Source organism: Carlito syrichta, unplaced genomic scaffold (genome assembly GCF_000164805.1).
Source record: "Carlito syrichta isolate Samal-C Ts95f unplaced genomic scaffold, Tarsius_syrichta-2.0.1 Scaffold302975, whole genome shotgun sequence".
NCBI classification, from domain to species: Eukaryota; Metazoa; Chordata; class Mammalia; order Primates; family Tarsiidae; genus Carlito; species Carlito syrichta.
In genome coordinates this window covers 116,367-135,575 of record NW_007247071.1, presented here as the reverse complement: position 1 = coordinate 135,575, position 19,209 = coordinate 116,367, and the positions used below count along the sequence as shown (strand labels likewise).

The window sequence follows — 19,209 nt, the reverse complement described above, 5'->3', positions numbered from 1 at the left end:
TAGGCAAAAAAAAACTGGGAGATAAATGTGAGACCTCAAAAATCATTCAGTGATAGAACGGTTTAACATTTTCTTAGTAGGGCTTTTCTATTCTATCATCTAACTTCTTTTGCTAAGCAGAAATCAGCAGTTCTTCACACTGAGTGTGGTTTAAAGTTTAAAATCCTCAGACAAAAACACTACCAATTTAACAAGTGCTCTCTATTCTCATAATTTAAACCTGTCTGCCTGCTACTTTTTGCTTCAACATGTATATTTCTCTTGGGATCATGTTTGTATCACAGATTATAATAAACGTTTGATTTGATCAGTACCTTTGGATTCTATAAACTATCTATAAATTCCTGCTCTCAGCTCCATAACTGTGGGCTTCCTTCTGACCCTGGCCTTCACTATGTACCCTAGAGTTCCTCTAGTTCTGGTTCACACCTACATTTTCCTTGAATCCAAGGTTAAGCTGAAGTCCTTGTTTTCTCCCTTTTGGAATTACCCTGCAAATGCCAAGGCTCTAAATTGATTAGATTTAGAGACTGAGTGATTAGAGATGAAAATATTACATTCTAAAAGCAGAACTAAGTTGGACTTGCCAGGAAAAATGGACTTATCTGAAAAGAATGAGTAAGAGTCACCAGAGAGAATGTTTTGAAAAATAGTAACTGAAATAGTTCAGAAATGGGAGTAGTTGGGCATGGTGGCTCACATCTATAATCCCAGCACTCTGGGAGGCCAAGGTAAGAAGATTGTCTGAGTCCAGGGGTTCGAGATTAGCCTGGGCAACCTCATCTCTACAATAAATCAAAAAATTAGCTGGGTGTGGTGGCGTGTGCTGCAGTCCCAGCTACTCGAGAGGCTGAGGCGGAAGGATCGCCTGAGGTCCAGCAGGTTGAGGCTGCAGTGGCCATGAGCATGCCACTGCACTCCAGCCTAGGCAACAGAGTGAGACTCCGACTTTAAGAAAAAAGAAAAGAAAAAAGAAACAGGAGTAGTGTGCAGGCAGATAAGGCATGGGGCTGCCTATCTCAAGAAGGGTGGACAGGGAAAGAGAAGCTTATGGGAAGGTCTCCAATTTGGCTCTAAACCAACAGGGGTCACTCCAGAACACAGCCAGCAATGTCTAAACTAGAATTTAGTTTGATGTGAGTATAAAGTCAGATTCGGATAGAGGTGCTGCTTCCATCACGAGCTTGCTTGTGAAATGATTAAAGTCTTCCCTATAGCTGAAAGAAGGAAGGGTATATCCTAGATATAAAAATGATAGCCTGGTTATCTTAGACTCCAAAATGACAACTGTGTATTTTTTCTCTTAGAGAAAATTATCACTCTCTTCACCCTATGGCAAGACAAAATAAATTTAAACCATCCTTGTTTCCCTGAAGTCATGTACCTATAATCACAAATTTAGCTCCATGCTATCCAAATCAATTTATATTTCAACATATATCAGTACTTTATGTAATTAAATCTGTCAGTTTGACTTACTGCATGAAATTGTGCTTCCTTTTGTCCTAAAACAACTCTTTTTCCTTTCCAACATCCACTTAATCAAAACTGTACATTTCCATTGTTTTTTTAAAAATGTCTTTATGGGGAAAATTTCCAAACATGTTCAAAATGAGAAAGAATAATAAAACCAATCCCCGTAAGACCATCAGTTAGCTTTAAAGGATAGCCTGTAGCTTTAACCGTCTAGGATTTTTGTATCCAACCCTCTTCATACTCTTAAGATTTTTATAGATTCATATCACATGTCCTCTGACCAAAATAAGTTAAGTTAAACCCCAAATGTAAGGTTCTCTAGATAATTTTCTTCTCTTACCATCTACAGAATGTTTGCACCAGGACTTGGTTGTTTGGTGCATTTGACTACAGAAGAAAAAGGGACTCTTCGATGTTTAAACTAAACCTAAACCCATACCTACCAGAAGTACCTAGGATTGCGGTTCACGCATGATTGAGCTTTTACAATTACATCTATTCAACTTCTCAGTCCAAACCACAGAACTTCTTTTCTTTCTTTCTTGCATTTTGTTTTATTTTATGAGTTGGAGGTCTCACTCTGTTGCCTAGGCTGCTCTGGAACTCCTGGGCTCAAGCAATCCTCCCATCTTAGCCTCCCAAAGTGCTAAGATTATAGGTGTGAGCCACTGCATCCAGCCAGAATTTTTTCTTAATTCTGCTAAGGTCCTAGGATCCACCCCTTATTCCTATACTGAAAAAAAAAATGCCTGCCAGAGCTACCTGATTTTATTTCTGCCTATAAAATCCTCTATCTGAAGTGCTCCCTCTCATAAGGGCTATCATCTCAATCCTAGATTCAGCTATGAGTAGCTCCTGAAAATGCCTCCTCCTGTTTCAATACACAATTTCTCTCAAACTACAAATAACTTCACAACTCTGTTCCCCAGTCAGTGCCTGCAGCCCAGAACTCCAATGTTAGACCCACAGCCCTGTGGATGTCTAGGTATCTATACAAACTCATCTCCGTGGGATCCATTTCAAAACCAGTTAGGCTGAGGACACCAAGTCAAGGCTTGACTTCAGAGAGGATTTTGCACTTTTTTTGTTGTCCCTTCTGCCCCAAAGACAGAGCATAAGGAGACATCCTCACATAGCCTAAGGGATGCTCATTTACGACACTGCCCCTGTAGGCTGATTCAATTGCACCTAGATGGCCAAAGAATCATGTGAATTAAAAATTCAAAATGGAATCACTTGTATCATCAAACACTGACTAACGAAAACTTAGATATCTGTATTATTTGATGTTTCTCCCAAACTTTATTGTGGCATTTTGCTATAAGCTGGTGTCAAGGAAAATTATTAAACCAATCAGTGACTCAACACTACGTTTCCTCATAAGTACACTGATGACAATTCTGTCCACAGTGCTACCGTTCTCTCTGGGGTGAGCCATTCTGACTACCAAGGAAATCATTTTTATGAGTTTCAGCTGAATGAGCTTCACAGTGCTGTCTTCAGTGGCAAGCTCTCTGTACTGACAGGAAAAATTCCAAGGCAAATCTGTGGCCTCCCTCTAACAACAAGAGCACTAGACTGTATTGCACGAACTTTGAATACTAACCTACACTAAGCTTTGTTTTGTGTTTCATATTCTCACTACTCTCTGATTTACTTAATTATCTTTTTCTATTTTATGTACCGTGTAAGCAGCACCAAATCCTTTTGGGAACAATGAGGACCTTTGTACACCGAAACCCTATTGTGTATAAAGCATTGCACTAAGCTCTGACGATACAAATTGATAAAGTCATCTCTGCTGGAAGACATTTACACAGACAGTTAAAATACAAAGTAGTGCACTGTCATATAGATAACACGATGTGACCAAGAAAAGCTTCGTGGAAGAAATGGCATTTGAGATAAGTTTTCAAACATAAATAGGAGTTTAAGAGGTAGAAAATAGAAGGAATGTGTCTAAGTAGAGACAACAGAAGAACTAGGCAGGTAACGCGAGGCAGAGTTATAGAATTGTGAGTGCTCTGAGACAACCCAAACATGGGGGTACCATTCCAGAAGAGACAGTGCGTGCAGCAGAGGGGGTTTCTTCACTACCACCATCATCAGTGGGTGTTGCTAGTTAAGAGACCCAGCACTAAAATCATAAAGAAGATGAAACTAGTGAGCTTTGCTCTTAAGGGATTTACAACCCATGGTGGGGTAAAAGGAAACACAGCAAGTCATAAACAAATATAAAGTGATAATGAGAGAGTTTTATAAATGTCAAGGCCTGAAGGTGGAACAAAGAGAACCCTTTCTAGAAGGGAGGATTTAAGCTGGCCTTAACAGCAGGACTAAACCAATCAGAAAGCAAGGATGACTGGGCTACAAGTAGAGGCATTAGCAGGTGTATAAACAAGGATTTGGGGGACAGAGATAATGATAAAGCAGTTTCATTTGAAGAGAAGGGATGTTGACTCAATATAATAGTATGCATTAATACATTATCATAAGGAAGAGTTTTACTGTACTTTGTTTAAAACAAAGTATGAGGACCGGGCATGGTGGCTCATGCCTGTAATCCCAGCACTCTGGGAGGTGAAGGTGAGAGGACTGCCTGAGCCCAGGGGTTCAAGACCAGTCTGGGCAACTTGGTGAGACCTCATCTCTACAATAATTCAAAAAATTAGCTAGGCATGGCGGCGCACATCTGTAGTTCCAGCTACTTGGAAGGTTGAGGTAGAAGGATCGCCTAAGCCCAGCAGGTTAAAGTTGTGGTGGCCATGAGCGTGCCACTGCACTCTAGCCTGGGTGACAGAGTGAGACTCTGACTCAAAAAGAAAAAGTTATGAAAAGTAGAGAGTAAAGCTTTCATTTTATTAAGTGATAATTTTGAAAAGTTAAACTGCTAATCATGATGAAGGATGAAGGAGAATGGATGAGATACATAAGGCCATTTGGGAGGTGAAGTGATGGGGCCCAGATTAAGATGGCAGCATTGGAAGGGGAGAAAAGATGTCCGCAGAGTGAGAGCTCAAGAAAGAAACTGCCCTGCTACACTGTCGCATCTGAGAGGACAGAGGAGACAACACACAGCTAAGACTGGAGACAGGCAGGCCACTTGCTGTTGGAGGACTCCAAGGCCATGTCCAGACTCTGCAGTGCACCCTATTAGATAGTGAATGCATACAAAGAACAAAGGATAAGGCAGGGGGCCGACACTGTGCTCAGTAATGGAGGGGAGTTCTAAAATGGACCTGCAATACAGTCACTAAATGAGGCAGGTGAGGTCATGGAGATTTGATCTGATGAGAGGACAAAGGCAAGACATTTCAATTAGGACTCCTTGACATCAAGTCTGTAACAGGAATGCCCTCAGTACTTGTTGAATGAATGAAACAATGATTTCAATTTTATCTGCAACATATTGTTTATTCTTTGAGATGAAGTATCAACTAGCATCCCACAGCTACAGATGCTCCTCGATTTGGGATTACATTCCAATAAGCCCACTGTTAACTAGAAATACTGTAAATCAAATGTGCTTTTTTAATGTTTTATTGACAGAGAGGTAATGTGCCGCTGTCATAACAAGGTTTGAGAGTGGCACATCTCACACAGGTGCATGAATACTTAATCACCACACTTAATAAACTACAAAAGGATTGAATGTGCTTTTTGATTTACAGTATTTTCAATTTACAATGGGTTACTGGGAAGCAACATCATTGTTAATCGAGAAGTATAATCAAAGGGTGTCACTTTTGCACTATTCTGTTTTATTTTTATAGAGACAGGGTCTTGCTCTGTTACTGGAGTACAGTTGTGTAATCACAGCTCACTGCAGCCTCCAACACCTAGGCTTGAATTATCTTCCTTCCCCTCCTTTCCCTCCCCCTCCTCTCCCCCTCCCCCCTCTTTCTTTCTTTTCTTTTTGAGAACGGTCTGACTAAGTTGCTGGTCTCTAACTCCTGGCATCAAGCAATCCTCCAGCCTAGGCCTCTCTAAGCCCTGGGATTACAGGCATGAGCCACTGCGCCTGGCCTCGCACCATTCTAAAGTCAAAAAAATCATTAAGCTGAACTAGGCTAGGCAGGGAACCATCTGTTGCTTTGGTAGATTTAAAAATAAATTAAAAGGCTAGCAAAGGGCTAGTCATATATGGACATTCAATTCTTTTTTAAATGAATCCATGAAGGTATAGTCTCCTCTCAAAACCTTACTAGCTGAATGGGGCTTACATCCCTCCCTTGTCTTAATACAGATTATGCTTCTATAAATGTTTTCCATATTGCCAACTACTGAACAAATGTGTTGCGCTTTGGCCCCTCTATTCAAGTACACAAGTTCTTTCCATGTCCTGACTTCCGCAAGAGTCACAATGCCCAGTGAGATAGCTGCTTTACTACACTGCCCCCACCTCTTCCCCAGCCCAGCAGTCATGCACAGGGAAAGCTGCCTGTTATTTCTCCTCTCCTTTGTTTGCTTTAAACCAGTTTTAAATCCCATCCTTAAATATTTCTTTTTGTACAAGGTTCCCAAAGTCCTCATGGTGCACCAATGCAACAGGTGAATTTATCCCCCAGCACATCAATGCCCAAGATCTTGAGGCTCTCTGAAGGCTTAAGGGGACACTTCTAAGCACAATAGAATCTATGGTGGGGGTGGAGGTAGAGCCACTGACCCAGCTCTGGGACCACCCACAGCACTGTGGGAGGAGCAGTGAAGAAGCCTTGCATTCCCAGAGCCGGTACATGGATGTCTGGCAGGGTACAAAACAGCACATCTAAAAACAGCACACGTCTGAAGGGCTCTCTCTTCACTTGCACTTCACTAAGGAGGGCTGCTGCCAGTTTTCATTTAGGTGGAGAGAGGAAGATGATTTCAGGGAATTCCCCTTGAGCCAGTTTTTCTGGAATAGTTTTTACATTTTAAATTGGTTTAACTATGAAAAAAATGCCTTAGGAAAAATTCATGAGTATGTACTGAAGTATCAAACACAAAAAAATGTTATTTGAATTACATTATAAATTTGAAACCTGTAAGAACGTCAGGCCAGATATCAGTAGTAAAGTTGGTTTTCTAACCAAATTAATGGTATAAATGGAATCAAAGAAGAACTAGACAGATAAGAACTTTTTTTTTGGTATCTCAGAGGAGTTGATTTAATCAAGAACAGGTTGGGTGTGGCATAAAGTATTACAGTACTGAGATTGACATGTTAAGAAACTTTTGCCTTTAAAAAAATCATTTAAGAGGCTGGGCGCAGTGGCTCAAGCCTGCAGCACTTTGGGAGGCCAAGGCAGGAGAATCACTAGAGTCAGGGAGTTTAAGACCACGCTAGGCAACATAGTGAGACCTCATCTCTACAAAAAATCAAAAAACTAGCTGGGCATGGAGGCATGCACCTATATCCCAGCTATTCGGGAGGCTGAGGCAGGAGGATCGCTTGAACTGAGGAGTTTGAGACCAGCCCGGGAAATATAATGAAACCTCATCTCTCCAAAAAGTAAAAAAATTAACTAGGTGCAGTGGCACACACCTGTAGTCCCAGCTACTTGGAAGGCTCAGGAGGATGAGTCCTTTCAGTCCAGGAGTTAGAGGCTATACTGACCCATAATCGTGCCACTGCATTCCCGTCTTGAGTGACAGAGTGAGATCCCAACTGAAGAAAAAAAAATAAGTAGTGCCTTGAATACACCAATTGCAAATGATTCTCATACACTATGACAACTCATGATTGTGCCATGGCACTCCAGCCTGGGTGACAGAGTGAGATCCTGTCTTAAAAGGAAAAAAAAAAAAAAAGAAAAGAATTATAATCATTAACTTCTAAAAAAAATTAATGTCTGACTTTTGAAAGCAAAACAGATGTAACACAGGTTTACAAAGCTATAATTCTTCATCAGTGGACAATCTTATTTTGGTTTTTTAATTCCAGTTGATCAGTGGCTTATGTTTAAGCAATACAAGTATTGTTTAAAAGTTTAATTTCTAGAAAAATATAACTGCTGGTAAACACAGTCTGTGCTGTCTAGTGTTGACAGATTTAGTTTCCTTAAACAGAAAAATGATGTTACACAGAAGCTATACTTTTCTTTAACTGGCCAGGAACAAGCAAATGTCTGATTAGAAACTCATTAACAAAGTCAATCAAGCAGCATTCATTCAGTAACCAAAAATATCAGACAGCTGACCATATCCAAAAGAAAGAGAAAACAATGGGACACGAGAATTATAGTTGGTTATTTCTCCACTTTAGAGACTAGCTTTGGTTGGGAAAAGACGGACAATTAGAATTAATGAATTCTATGAATTCCTATGAAAACAATAAAGCAATTTATAAATATTTATTTATTTATTTTAGAGATGAGGGTCTCACTACATTGCCCCAGCTAGCCTAGAACTGCTGGGCTCAAGGGATCTTCCTGCCTCAACCTCCGGAGTAGCTGGGACTAAAGTGTGTTCTGCTGCATCCTGCTATAATGTTCATTTTTCATCTAACTATATTCAAATAGAGCACAAGGTGCCCTAAGGCCAATTTCATATCTAATATATAACAGTTTACATGAAGAAGCAAAAACTACTTTATTAATCTACTCCTCTAATCCTTATCTGACAAAATAAGACTTACCACTTAACTCATTTCAAGGAAAGTCAAGTTATTTACATGGCTCTGCTGTCCATAAAGGCAAATTGAGTTTTGTATTAGCAACTGTGAAGACACCCTAATTATTGAAAAGATGTCTTCATTAAGTTGTCCCTTCTAAATCACAAGTATACGTGCTATGTATGTGTGTGTCAGGCCTTTTAAAAAAAGAACATATAGCTTGGAAATTTAAAAAGTCATCAAAACAGAAGGAAAATTTTTAAATGAATTTTTTAAATTGAAAACATTTGCATATGCTCTTCAGAATAGCAGCCATCACTGCTGAGCACTTATATGCCCTGATTCAAGCACTTCACATCTATTATTTATTCACAAAAACCCTGTGAGATAGGCAGTATCATTCTTCTTTTTTAAAATAACTGGCATAGACAGGAGAAGCAACTCACCGAGGGCCAGACAGTTGTAAACGGTGGAGCTGGGATCCGAATGCAGACAGACCAGGCCAGGGTCTGCAATCAGCCACCACACTGCAATGACACTGTATGTCCCAACACTGAGGATTTCATACGTAAGCTTACACTAAACCTAGAGATCATTTTCACAAAACCTACCGTTAGGGTAGTTCCCTCCTATTTTGTAAGCATAAAGCTAATTGCTTTACAGACCTAAAGGAAGGGTTTTATATTCAATCTCTAATTCTCTAATAAGTCACAGACATGGCAAAGAATACTAGTAGCAACCCCCATAATTAAACATGAAAAAGAAGCTTTCCAAAGATAAGAAAATAAACATCTAGAAAAACATACTAAAGATAGCAGTGCCCAAAGTAAGTAACATTAAGCACAAAATCAGAGAGAAAAAAGTTTTCTGCATTCAGACATAAGAATCTAACGTGTTTTAGCTTTTCTCCTCCATTAGTTCTCCCAAAGACTGTTACAATTGAAGCTCACTGTAGGAACAAAACTGAAGACAGTCGATCTGTATCTTAGAAACATGTGATTCTTCCTATGTGAAAATATCACCCTAGCCCTAACCCTAACCCTCTAGAGCACACGGCCTTGTGTTCTTCACCCAAATCAAACCTGAAAGCACAACCCGTGGTCGAGGTGGCAGAGCAGAAGCTTTTAGGAATCCTTTCTTTCTAGAGCAGCATATTCTCTCTTCTAGTACAAGGAAATTTTAACAGTGAGAAGATATAAAAGGAAAAACATACGATATGCTAAATGCCTAAAAGCGGCGAGAATAATTTATCCAGGTATTTACTAAACACAGATGTTTGTAAACTTTCTACTTCAGAAGCTGAAACAAGGCTCTTGAGAGTTCTAGTGAAACTCTTATTACTTGGATTTGTAAATGTAGATACAAATACATGCCTGTAGGTCACTGTGCAGAAACAGCCTGACTGATTTTCAGTTAAATCTTACTCACATTTAAAGCAGCTTCTCCACACTTCTCAATGGCTGCAAGACCCTGATTATGAATGTGTGTCTCCAGTAGTTTTTTCAATTCGCCTAGGCCGTCCTGGATTCTAGATACAAGATTATACATGCGCCCCAAATCTGAAAGAAGGAGACTCTTTTAGTACTAAAACAAGCTTTGTATATCTATTCCACTGATTATATACTTATGTTAAGATGAAAGACATTCTGAAATAAAATAACTGAAGTTTTAGACTTTAATGATCAAAAGCACTTAATTATAAACAAATATTCTATTTAATATATGCATATTTTGCTAAAAGTAACAAAGTTATGCTATTGTAAAGGTTTATTTTTCCCCTTACTATAAGAAACCACTAACGTAAGAGAGAAAAACAAAATTACCAGAAACCACACCTGATGCTTCTAAACTTCTCAAGATTGAGACAGTATTTATGCCTGACACATATATTTAAGCAGAATATAAATTTCCCATCTCAAATAGAGAAATAAATTAGTTACAAAAACATCCTCTCAATTCCTCATTTACTATATATAAGGCATATGGTTAATTTGTGACACCCAAACAAGAAAACCTCCAAATCCAAACATCAATCATGTCCCAGTAAAACATGGGAATGGCTAAGGGAAATGTCTTCTCACCTCAAAGAATTTTCAAAGGAAGAACAGTAAAGAAAAAAAATTAGGAGTACCATTTAATATTAAAGTGCCATTTAATAATAAGCTATACTCCAGATTAAACTAAAAAGATGCTCTTTAAGCCCCCCAAGTCATTCTAAAGTGCTCTACACAAGTGTGAGATTGAAACATAACAGCATACAATCACATGGCACATGTGTGCATCTTTTTTATTTTATTTTATTTTTTAGAGATGAGGTCTTGCCAAGTTGCCCAGACTGGTCTCGAACCTGAGGGCTTAGGCAATCCTCTCACCTCGGCCTCCCAAACTGCTGGGATTATAGGTGTGAGCCACTGCACCCGGCCGTGTGCATCTTTAAAAATGAAAGACGTGGGGTAAGTAATGCTGTTGACTCTGAGTGTAGAATTCCAAGCAATTTCAAAACTGCAGATGATAATACCTCCATTTTAAGTCTTACTGGCTCACCTTCATTTTTGTCCGCATCCAATAAATTCTGAAATTCTGTGTGGAAAATTTCCAAGTGTTTTTCAATGAGGACTTGCTCACACTTTCTAGCTAATTCATCTTGTGTGCTTTCATGAAGATAAACCTGAACTCTTCGTTGTTCCTCAAGCAGACGAGCTTCTGCCTACAGAGAATTAATTCAAGAGAACAACTTTGATTTCTTTGTAAAGAATTGTTACAACTGTTAAAATTCTTTACAAGAGGACAAATTAAATTGAATAATGACAAATTAAACTCATAAATCAGTTCTAACAAAATATGATTTAAAAAGGAGACTGATTTTAGGGTGAATGACAACCATATTTAGACAGCCACTAATGTGTTCAATTTTCTTTGCAAAATATATTTCCGTTTCAAATTCCTTTTTAAGTACCCTAAATAATGTTACCATTATTAACAGTTATAATGTCTTCACATCAATTTTTTTCCTTCAGAGAAGTGACATTTCATCTTTTTGAGGTAATATCCTCCTCACTCTGTGAAACCCATGGATCTTCTCTTGTACACGGACACCAAGTTAGAATGTTCTATTTTGATTAAAAACTACTTGAAGTCAAAAGTCACACAAATAAAATCCCTGAAACGAACATATGGAACTACTCATTAGCAATTAGACTTTTTAAAAACTTAAAGAAAAACATTATGACCTTCTCTTGACAATCAACCATTGAATATGTACCTCTGAAATCTATTGTGTTATTTATGCATCTCAATTTCTTGCATCTCCTTCCAAAGAAAAGAAAACAAAGATGCAATTCATCAGTACAGCAAAATTAGTAAAAGTCAGAATATTCTACAATACATCAACAGAAATACATGTGGTGCAAGGTACCAGTAAGGAATCACTAAATTATCAAAGCAAAGAAGAAATTTCAATGATTATCTCAAATTATTCAGGTGACTTGAATAAAGAGAGGCAACTACATTTTGAATTCTAAAAATGCCAATACTCTCCGAAATTATTTTCTTTTTTTTTTCCTGAGTTGGAGTCTCACTCTGTCACCCAGACTGGAGTACAGTTGCCACTCCCAGCCACCGCAGCCTTGACCTGCTGGGCTCCGGCGATCCTTCTGCCTCAGCCTTCCAAGTAGCCGAAATTACAGCATGCACTACCACGCCCGGCTGATTTTTTTTTTTGATTTATTGTAGAGATGAGGTCTCATCAAGTTGCCCAGGCGGGTCTTGAACCCGTGGGCTCAGGCAATCCACTCACCTCGGCCTCCCAAATCGCTGGGATTACAGGCTGAGCCACTGAGCCCAGCCGATTATTTTCAGAGTTAGTATAATTTTGGAGAACTCTGAAGAAATTCAACTAGAGATGAATAAACACTCAAGAGCCAAGAAAACATAAAATGAAAAACTGGAACTGGGCTCGGTGGCTCAGCCTGTAATCCCGCGCCTTGGGAGGCTGAGGTAAATGGATTGCCTAAGCCTGCAGGTTCAAGACCCGCCTGGGCAACTTGGTGAGACCTCATCTCTACAATCAATCAAAAAATCAGCCGGGCGTGGTAGCACATGCCTGTAATTCCCGCTACCTGGAAGGCTGAGGTGGAAGGACCGCCGGAGCCCAGCAGGCAAGGCTACGGTGGCCGGGAGCAGCCACTGTACTCCAGTCTGGGTGACAGAGTGAGACTCCAACTCAATAAACAAATAAATAAATAAATAAAAATAAAATACAATAAAATAAAAAAATGTTTCTTTAAAAAAAAAAATGAAAACCTGGGCAGGACTTGCACTACTATCAAGAACTAATATCAATGAGACAATTGTTTAAACCACAGAAGTTAGAGCCTTATTATACATTATACATAGCTACGTGTGAAAAATAAAATTGGAAAATTATCTGTAGTATGTATCAAAAGATCAATATCCTTAATAGATAATAGTCTCTAACAAATCAGTATGTCCAAATAAAAACACAAGAAAGAAGAGAAAAAGACAATTCATAAATGAAGGACTATAAAACACTTGAAGTTACTAAAATTTCAATGAGATAAATAGTTGAATTATAGCATATTCTGTTAATGAAATACCATTATCCACTAAAAATCTGTTAGCCATTAGTGAACAAGTTACAAAAAACCTACATCTTAATTCCAATTTGGTTTCTATACATAATAGTAACAGCACCCTCGGCTTATAGCTTTATGTTATTTGTATTTTCCCAAAAGTCGACAATTAACGTGTAATTTTGTTTTTCTGATCATAAAGATATTTTGAAACAATAAGAGACTTTATGTGCTTTAACTCAAAAGTTCTAAGATCCTGCTGTTTCATACCTAACATCCCATTAAGTCTGACACCTCAAGAACTAAAGACAGTGAAACACAGAACATGCAATCCAAACCACTTTTACTGTTTGTTTCCAGGGCTGAGGGGGCAGGAAGAATACACAGGCACCCAGCTGATCACAGAAACTTTCATGGCCAGAGAGGTCACAAAATAACAGCTTATTTACGGCTGGTAAAAAAGCAAGGTCACAGGTATTGAGTGTCATTAGATTTTAGAAAAACAGCCATGTATATTCTCTACTGATTCCAAGTCAAATGAGTTACTGATCATCACTGTACTTAGCAGACAACGGTATTAGAACACCAAGATCCAATTCAAATGACTACATAAAATTAAGCAATTAAAGGTTGTTCCTATGAATTCTATTAGGATCAGTTCCTAGTAAAAGCAAATGGAAAATAAAGACCAAAAAAGATGAGCAAATTAATGAAACATATAGCATGTTTTATTTTTAAAGTTTTTAAAAATGACATTAGAAACCTAGAATAGTCATATGAAGTTTCTGTAGCTCAGATTAGACTCCATCACATGAGACAGTAAGATATTTTAAAAACACTAACATGGCTTCCCATTGTTCACTCTTCAAAGTCATCCTTAGAAAGACAATCTAAATATTCTCAAATGTTTCCACTAAAACACTCCTGACAATGGAGAAAAGTGAATACAGACCGCCACCCACCCTGGGAATTTGTACATCTAGTCTCAATTGGCTGTTGAAAGCAGAGTGTTTCTTGAAGGTTCACATTTTATCTCAATATTGTTCATGAATTTTGCATTCTATTTCCTGACAGAATGTTTGTCTTTATAGATATATAATATTCAATAAGATTTGCCATCCTTTGTCTTGTGTTTTGCTTCCTCTCAGTTTGGAGGTTCTGCACAACGTATAGTTGTAATACCAAATCAGGCTTGCCCTTCGCCATGCACTATTCTAAGCACCTTTTTATAAATAAATACTTAAATGTCTCATGTCAAATTTTTTAAAAATTAGGGTTCATTTAATCCTCATTATTACCTATTATTATTATTATTCCCATTTTATAGATGAGGGAATTGAGGAACAGAAAGGGTAAGGTCATGCCCCTTAAATGGTGGAATGGGGATTTAAAATTAGACTTGTAGCTCCATTTGAGATGCAGGGCTACAGGATAACAGCAGAATTAGTCACAAGGTTAAATTCCAATTTTAAGCTTATAGATTCCGCAATACCAACTATCAGAATGTGAAGGTAGTCATGTTGGGAATGATCCCAGCAGATTTGGGGCAAAACCTTTGCCTCCTCTAAAAAGGAGTTCCCTTTATGGGAACCAGGAAATGGAAAGCAGACTGCTTCTTGGTAGGCAGACTCATGCAGGATTGAGAATACCCAAACTATTGGAAATCTTTGCTACTCAAGTTGTCTTTCATTTCCGGCCTGGTTTTGCAAACAGATTGACCTGTTCTGGGAATGCTTAGGTAGTTCTGTACTAAAGAACTGGTATCCCTGTGCCAGAGCACTCCTACCTTCATTAGCACAGATAAAGGAGATGACCAAAACTCTCTACAAGCGCATACAAAGAACAGGCTCTATACCGCTAGGACAGATGCACACTCTGGTAAGAGACTCTACTCCAAAGACATGTTTTAAAAGAATCACCATTTATAGCTGAGTTAATTAAGAGACTGTCTGTGAAAACTACAGTCAAATTTAAAGATGAAATAACAGGCAGTGCTAAGATTCAAAACAGATGATGTTTCAAAAGTGCATTTGTCAGGTTGGTTAGGTTCCAGATCAGCATACAGAACCATTTAACACATCAATATACACAAAGAACTATTACTATTCCAAGTATAATACTTCAAATAGTTCCCTTTTTTGTTGAATTTTGAGAAATCACAAGTTTGTCAAGGACTTTAAACTTCAAACGTCTAAGCTCCACTTGTAACTACTATCTCCTATAGGAAAATACACTCAGAGCACCACAAACAAACCAAACAGGGTTTTTCTCTATGTGGTTACAGCAGAGCTGCTGCTATTATCTTCTATCTCAGTATATGGACAAAGTGATTCTGCAGCCCATTCAATATCCAAGTGAAAACAAAATAAAGGTCAAAGCACGTATCCAGCTCAGTAAGATCCAGACCCAGGAAAGCTCTTATTACATCTAGGTCAAGGATCAGCAGAGCAAGGCCTGTAAGCAAAATCCTGCCTGCTGCCATTTTTTGTAAATACATTTTACTAAACCCAATACACTCATTTGTTTACATATTGCCCTGGCTGCTTTTGTACCAGAGACCATATATGAGCCCACAAGCCTAATTTTTTTCTTATCTTGCCCTTTACAGAAAAAGTGTGCTGACTCTTGACCTGGGTCATCCCTTACAGCCTAAGTCCAGGATATTTGTATTTCTAAGAAAGAGAACAATGAGTAATTCTACTCAAATTTCATTATAATATCACTTAGAAAAGAATTTATGATATATAGACTAATCTTGGGACCTCATCCACACCAGAATTTAAGTTGTTGTTTCAGAAGACATGCTTCTCTAATACAAACCTGAAGGCTGTGTTATCAATTTTTTTTTTTTTTTTTTTTTTTTTTTGAGTTGGAGTCTCACTCTGTCGCCCAGACTGGAGTGCAGTGGCCGCTCCCAGCCACCGCAGCCTCGACCTGCTGGGCTCCGGCGATCCTTCCGCCTCAGCCTTCCGAGTAGCCGGAATTACAGGCATGTGCTACCACGCCCAGCTGATTTTTTGATTTATTGTAAAGATGAGGTCTTGCTGCCCAGGCGGGTCTCGAACCCACGGGCTCAGGCAATCCACTCACCTCAGCCTCCCAAAGGCGCGGGATTACAGGCTGAGCCACCGAGCCCGGCTGTGTTATCAATTTTAAAAGTGAAAAAGTAAAAGCTTAAAGTTTGCAAATCTATGAATATTTGTTTCATAAAATCTTCTCATTGACATAAGACTGTGATACCCATTAGATATAATCCACATTCTGGGAGCAACAGTCCAAAACACGAAAATCATATAACTATTATGGTTATATCCTTACAACAACAGCAAAGAGAACACTCAGTCATGATTACCAAAGTAATTTAATAAGCTCCAGCTTCCGATAAAATACCTAACAAACGATGTGTGAAGAAAACTGCACATGCTAAAAAGAATAACTCACCTGAGTAGCAATGACTCTAAATCTACTTCAAGTACTATATTAAACTTACCTTTTTCATATATTCAGTAACTGGATTCTGTTGCAAGAATTCAGTACTCTCTCTGGTATAAAATCTCTCTGTGTCAGCCAAAAACTGAGATTCAAAGGATTCTTTATACACTGTTAGCGTTGGGCCCTTTGCAAACGCATCGTCTTCATTCAGCCCCAATTCCACTAGAAATAAATATGAGCTATAATTCAATTATCCTAATTTTTTGTTTTATTTCACAGAATATACTTAGGTATAGCATTCAGTTTAAGTTAAGATTAAAAGGTAAATGTGAAATGGCAGGACAAAAAATAACTGTCATTCACTAGCACACTCTTACAGTAAGATTTAAAAAAAAGATATATAAAAAGCACGTAATTCTGACCTATAGCCAGAATTTTGAACCTATGCTTCAAAATTATCATGAAGTTTGTTTAAAGAATTTTTATATTTCCAAAAGCAATAAAAAAAACTGATTTTAAATTTTCAAATACAATGCTACCCAAATGTTCAAGACATTGTATCAGTTTTCAATCTCAATGTTTCAAGCTGATATACTTTTCTTGTTATCATTCAGCTTAATGATACTATATTATAGTATATATCCAGTAATTCAGCATGCGACCAGAAAAAAAATAATTCAAATGTCCATTTCGTCAAAATTTCCTTAAGGCACAAGGATCAAACTACTTTTTTGATGGTTAAAATAAAATAAAATCACACTAACTTAAAGAAAATCAATACTTGATAAATGCTAACAAATTGTGTAAATGCTAATAATATTCTTGATAATATTAAAATATTTTTAAACGTATCTGTTAAGACAGTTAAAATTGAAAGCTATGAATACATTAAAGAAAAATTATTTACCGTATGACTGTACAACTCCACTAATCAGTCTTGTATTGATGGTTTCACCATTTCTTTCCTTTTCAATTAATTTCAAAACAGCATTTGTTACCTTGAGAAAGGATACAGAAAATATGTAAAAGATTAAATAATACAATATATATTACTACATGTCCCTCAAACATTCTAAGCCTTTAAATAATGCAAGATGAGAGATACTCTTGAGATAATATTTCAAAGAAGTGAGGAAGACAAAGGCAACTAAATTGGTAGGCAATTGTAAAAGGAACACATACAAACTCACACAAGTACATACCTGTTTATTCAATGGCCTGAACAGACAATCTCTCCAAGTCACCAATGCAAGCTAGATTTTAAAAAAGGAAAAAGTGTAAAATGTCTATATTTTGCTATTTTCCCAAGACTGAAGCCAAAAGCCAAAATTATTTTATCAAAATTTCAAGATTATAACTTGGTCAAATCTATCATCATGACGAAATCAGTGCGCCGTACTGTTAACAACTTCAACAGGTATCAAAGTACAGATGTGTATCAGCTCTACTTCTTTATTTATATCTTCTTTAGCTGTTGTTGAAACACAGTATAGAAAAACTTAAAAAAAAAAAAAAACCATAATGATCTTTAGGAGTCTGTGATGTTATTGTAGAACACACATGGTAATTTTAGGTCAAGCAGGTTTGCAAGAGGAAATCAACCAAGATTCTTCTTGCACATCACGCTGATTCCTACACTGACATTTTGAGTCACAAGGAAGCATTTGCATGTGAAAAAGGGGAAGTATATATTAGCCATTCCACAATATATACATACTTCAGACAACACACTGTAAATAATACAATTTTTCTCAATTAAAAATTACATAAAATGTTAAAAGAGAGAAAAGAAGTATAAAAACCTCAAATTAAAAAAAAAAATTAAGCCTACAAAGTTTTTACCTAACAAAGTATCATTATGAAGTCCTAACAGTTTTGGTATAGAAATTGAGCTATACAAACATTCTTGGCTATGTAGATAACCCCATTACATAGAATTGAACATTTTAATGACATTGGTTCAAAACAGGTACTGTCTGTGTTTGTCTGACAGCCCATGAACAAAAAGACTGTTCTATTGCTCCGAGTCCTCCCTTAATTGCTCTAACACTCTCAAACTTGAGTACGCATCAGAATTACCTGGAGGGCTTGTTAAAACATGGCTGGGCTCCATCTCTGAAGTTTCTCTTCAACTAAGTCTAAAACGAAGCCAGAGAACTGGCATATCTAACAAGTTTCCAGGTGATGCTGCTGCAGCAGGTTTGGGAATACTTTGAAAACCAATGGGCAAAAAAACTTTTGTTGGCTGAAGAAACATATGTTAATGAAGATGATTTCATAATTAATTCATGGTCCTCTCCCTGAAGCAGGTTTTCCCAGACCATAAAGTACCTAAGGGCCACTCCTTCCTTTGTGCCTGAGCCTCAGGGAAGGCACCCGATTTGCCTGGAACTGCCAGCACTCAGGACTTGTCAGTGTTAAACCTCAGGCAGTTCTAAGCAAAACATGATGGTTGGGTCAAATAATTAAAGAAGAAACTTTAAATGCAAAAGCATGCAAGTTGTATTTTCGAATTCCAATTTACTCATCCTTCTACTTTCTTGCTCCAAATGTTAAGGGCCATTTACTGGTAAAACAACAGAAATTAGCTCTCTGTTCTGAAAGCAGCTTAAAATGGAAGACAAACTGGCATTGAAAACACACACATTTAAAAGGGCTTTAACAAGCCTTACTGAATAGATTTCATATATTCCTTTCCGTCCTTCATCACATTCACGGCGAACCCAATGTCTGTTGAGGTAGGCACAGATTCCATTCAGCACTTTGCTTGAAAATCGATAATCTTCCCATTGTTGAGTGTAGAATTTCAGGACACTCTCATCCATCAAATCTTCTCCATCCTAAAAACAAGTTAACTAAAGCTTTAAGATGACTAATTTGCCACATAATGAATCAAAGGCAAAAGTTAACGAAAGTAAATCTATTGCATTAAAGTAAGTGGATGCATACAATTTTAGATGATTTTCAACGAATCTGTATATAAAAACAAATAAATTCTCACAAGAATATAGTAAAACAATTCTTTCCTCTCCAATTAAACTAGAACCTTTCTATGGTATTAAACACACACACACTCAGAGTACCCTGAACTTTGAGATATAAAGATAATTCCTCTAT

General features: G+C 37.7%; 1 protein-coding gene across 3 annotated transcripts in view; it reads right to left on the bottom strand.

Annotated features, from left to right (window-relative positions):
- Window positions 1-19,209, bottom strand: part of CUL1 (cullin 1) — a 113,645-nt gene that overhangs the window by 25,445 nt on the left and 68,991 nt on the right. For all 3 annotated transcript variants that reach the window (XM_008057363.1, XM_021711981.1, XM_021711980.1), the window contains exons 4-9: window positions 18,765-18,932; window positions 17,295-17,345; window positions 17,000-17,090; window positions 16,151-16,314; window positions 10,613-10,775; window positions 9,497-9,627 (exon numbers count right to left, since the gene is read on the bottom strand). In XM_008057363.1, coding sequence (XP_008055554.1) covers window positions 9,497-9,627; window positions 10,613-10,775; window positions 16,151-16,314; window positions 17,000-17,090; window positions 17,295-17,345; window positions 18,765-18,932 — 768 coding nt within the window. The remainder of the gene's footprint in view (window positions 1-9,496; window positions 9,628-10,612; window positions 10,776-16,150; window positions 16,315-16,999; window positions 17,091-17,294; window positions 17,346-18,764; window positions 18,933-19,209) is intronic.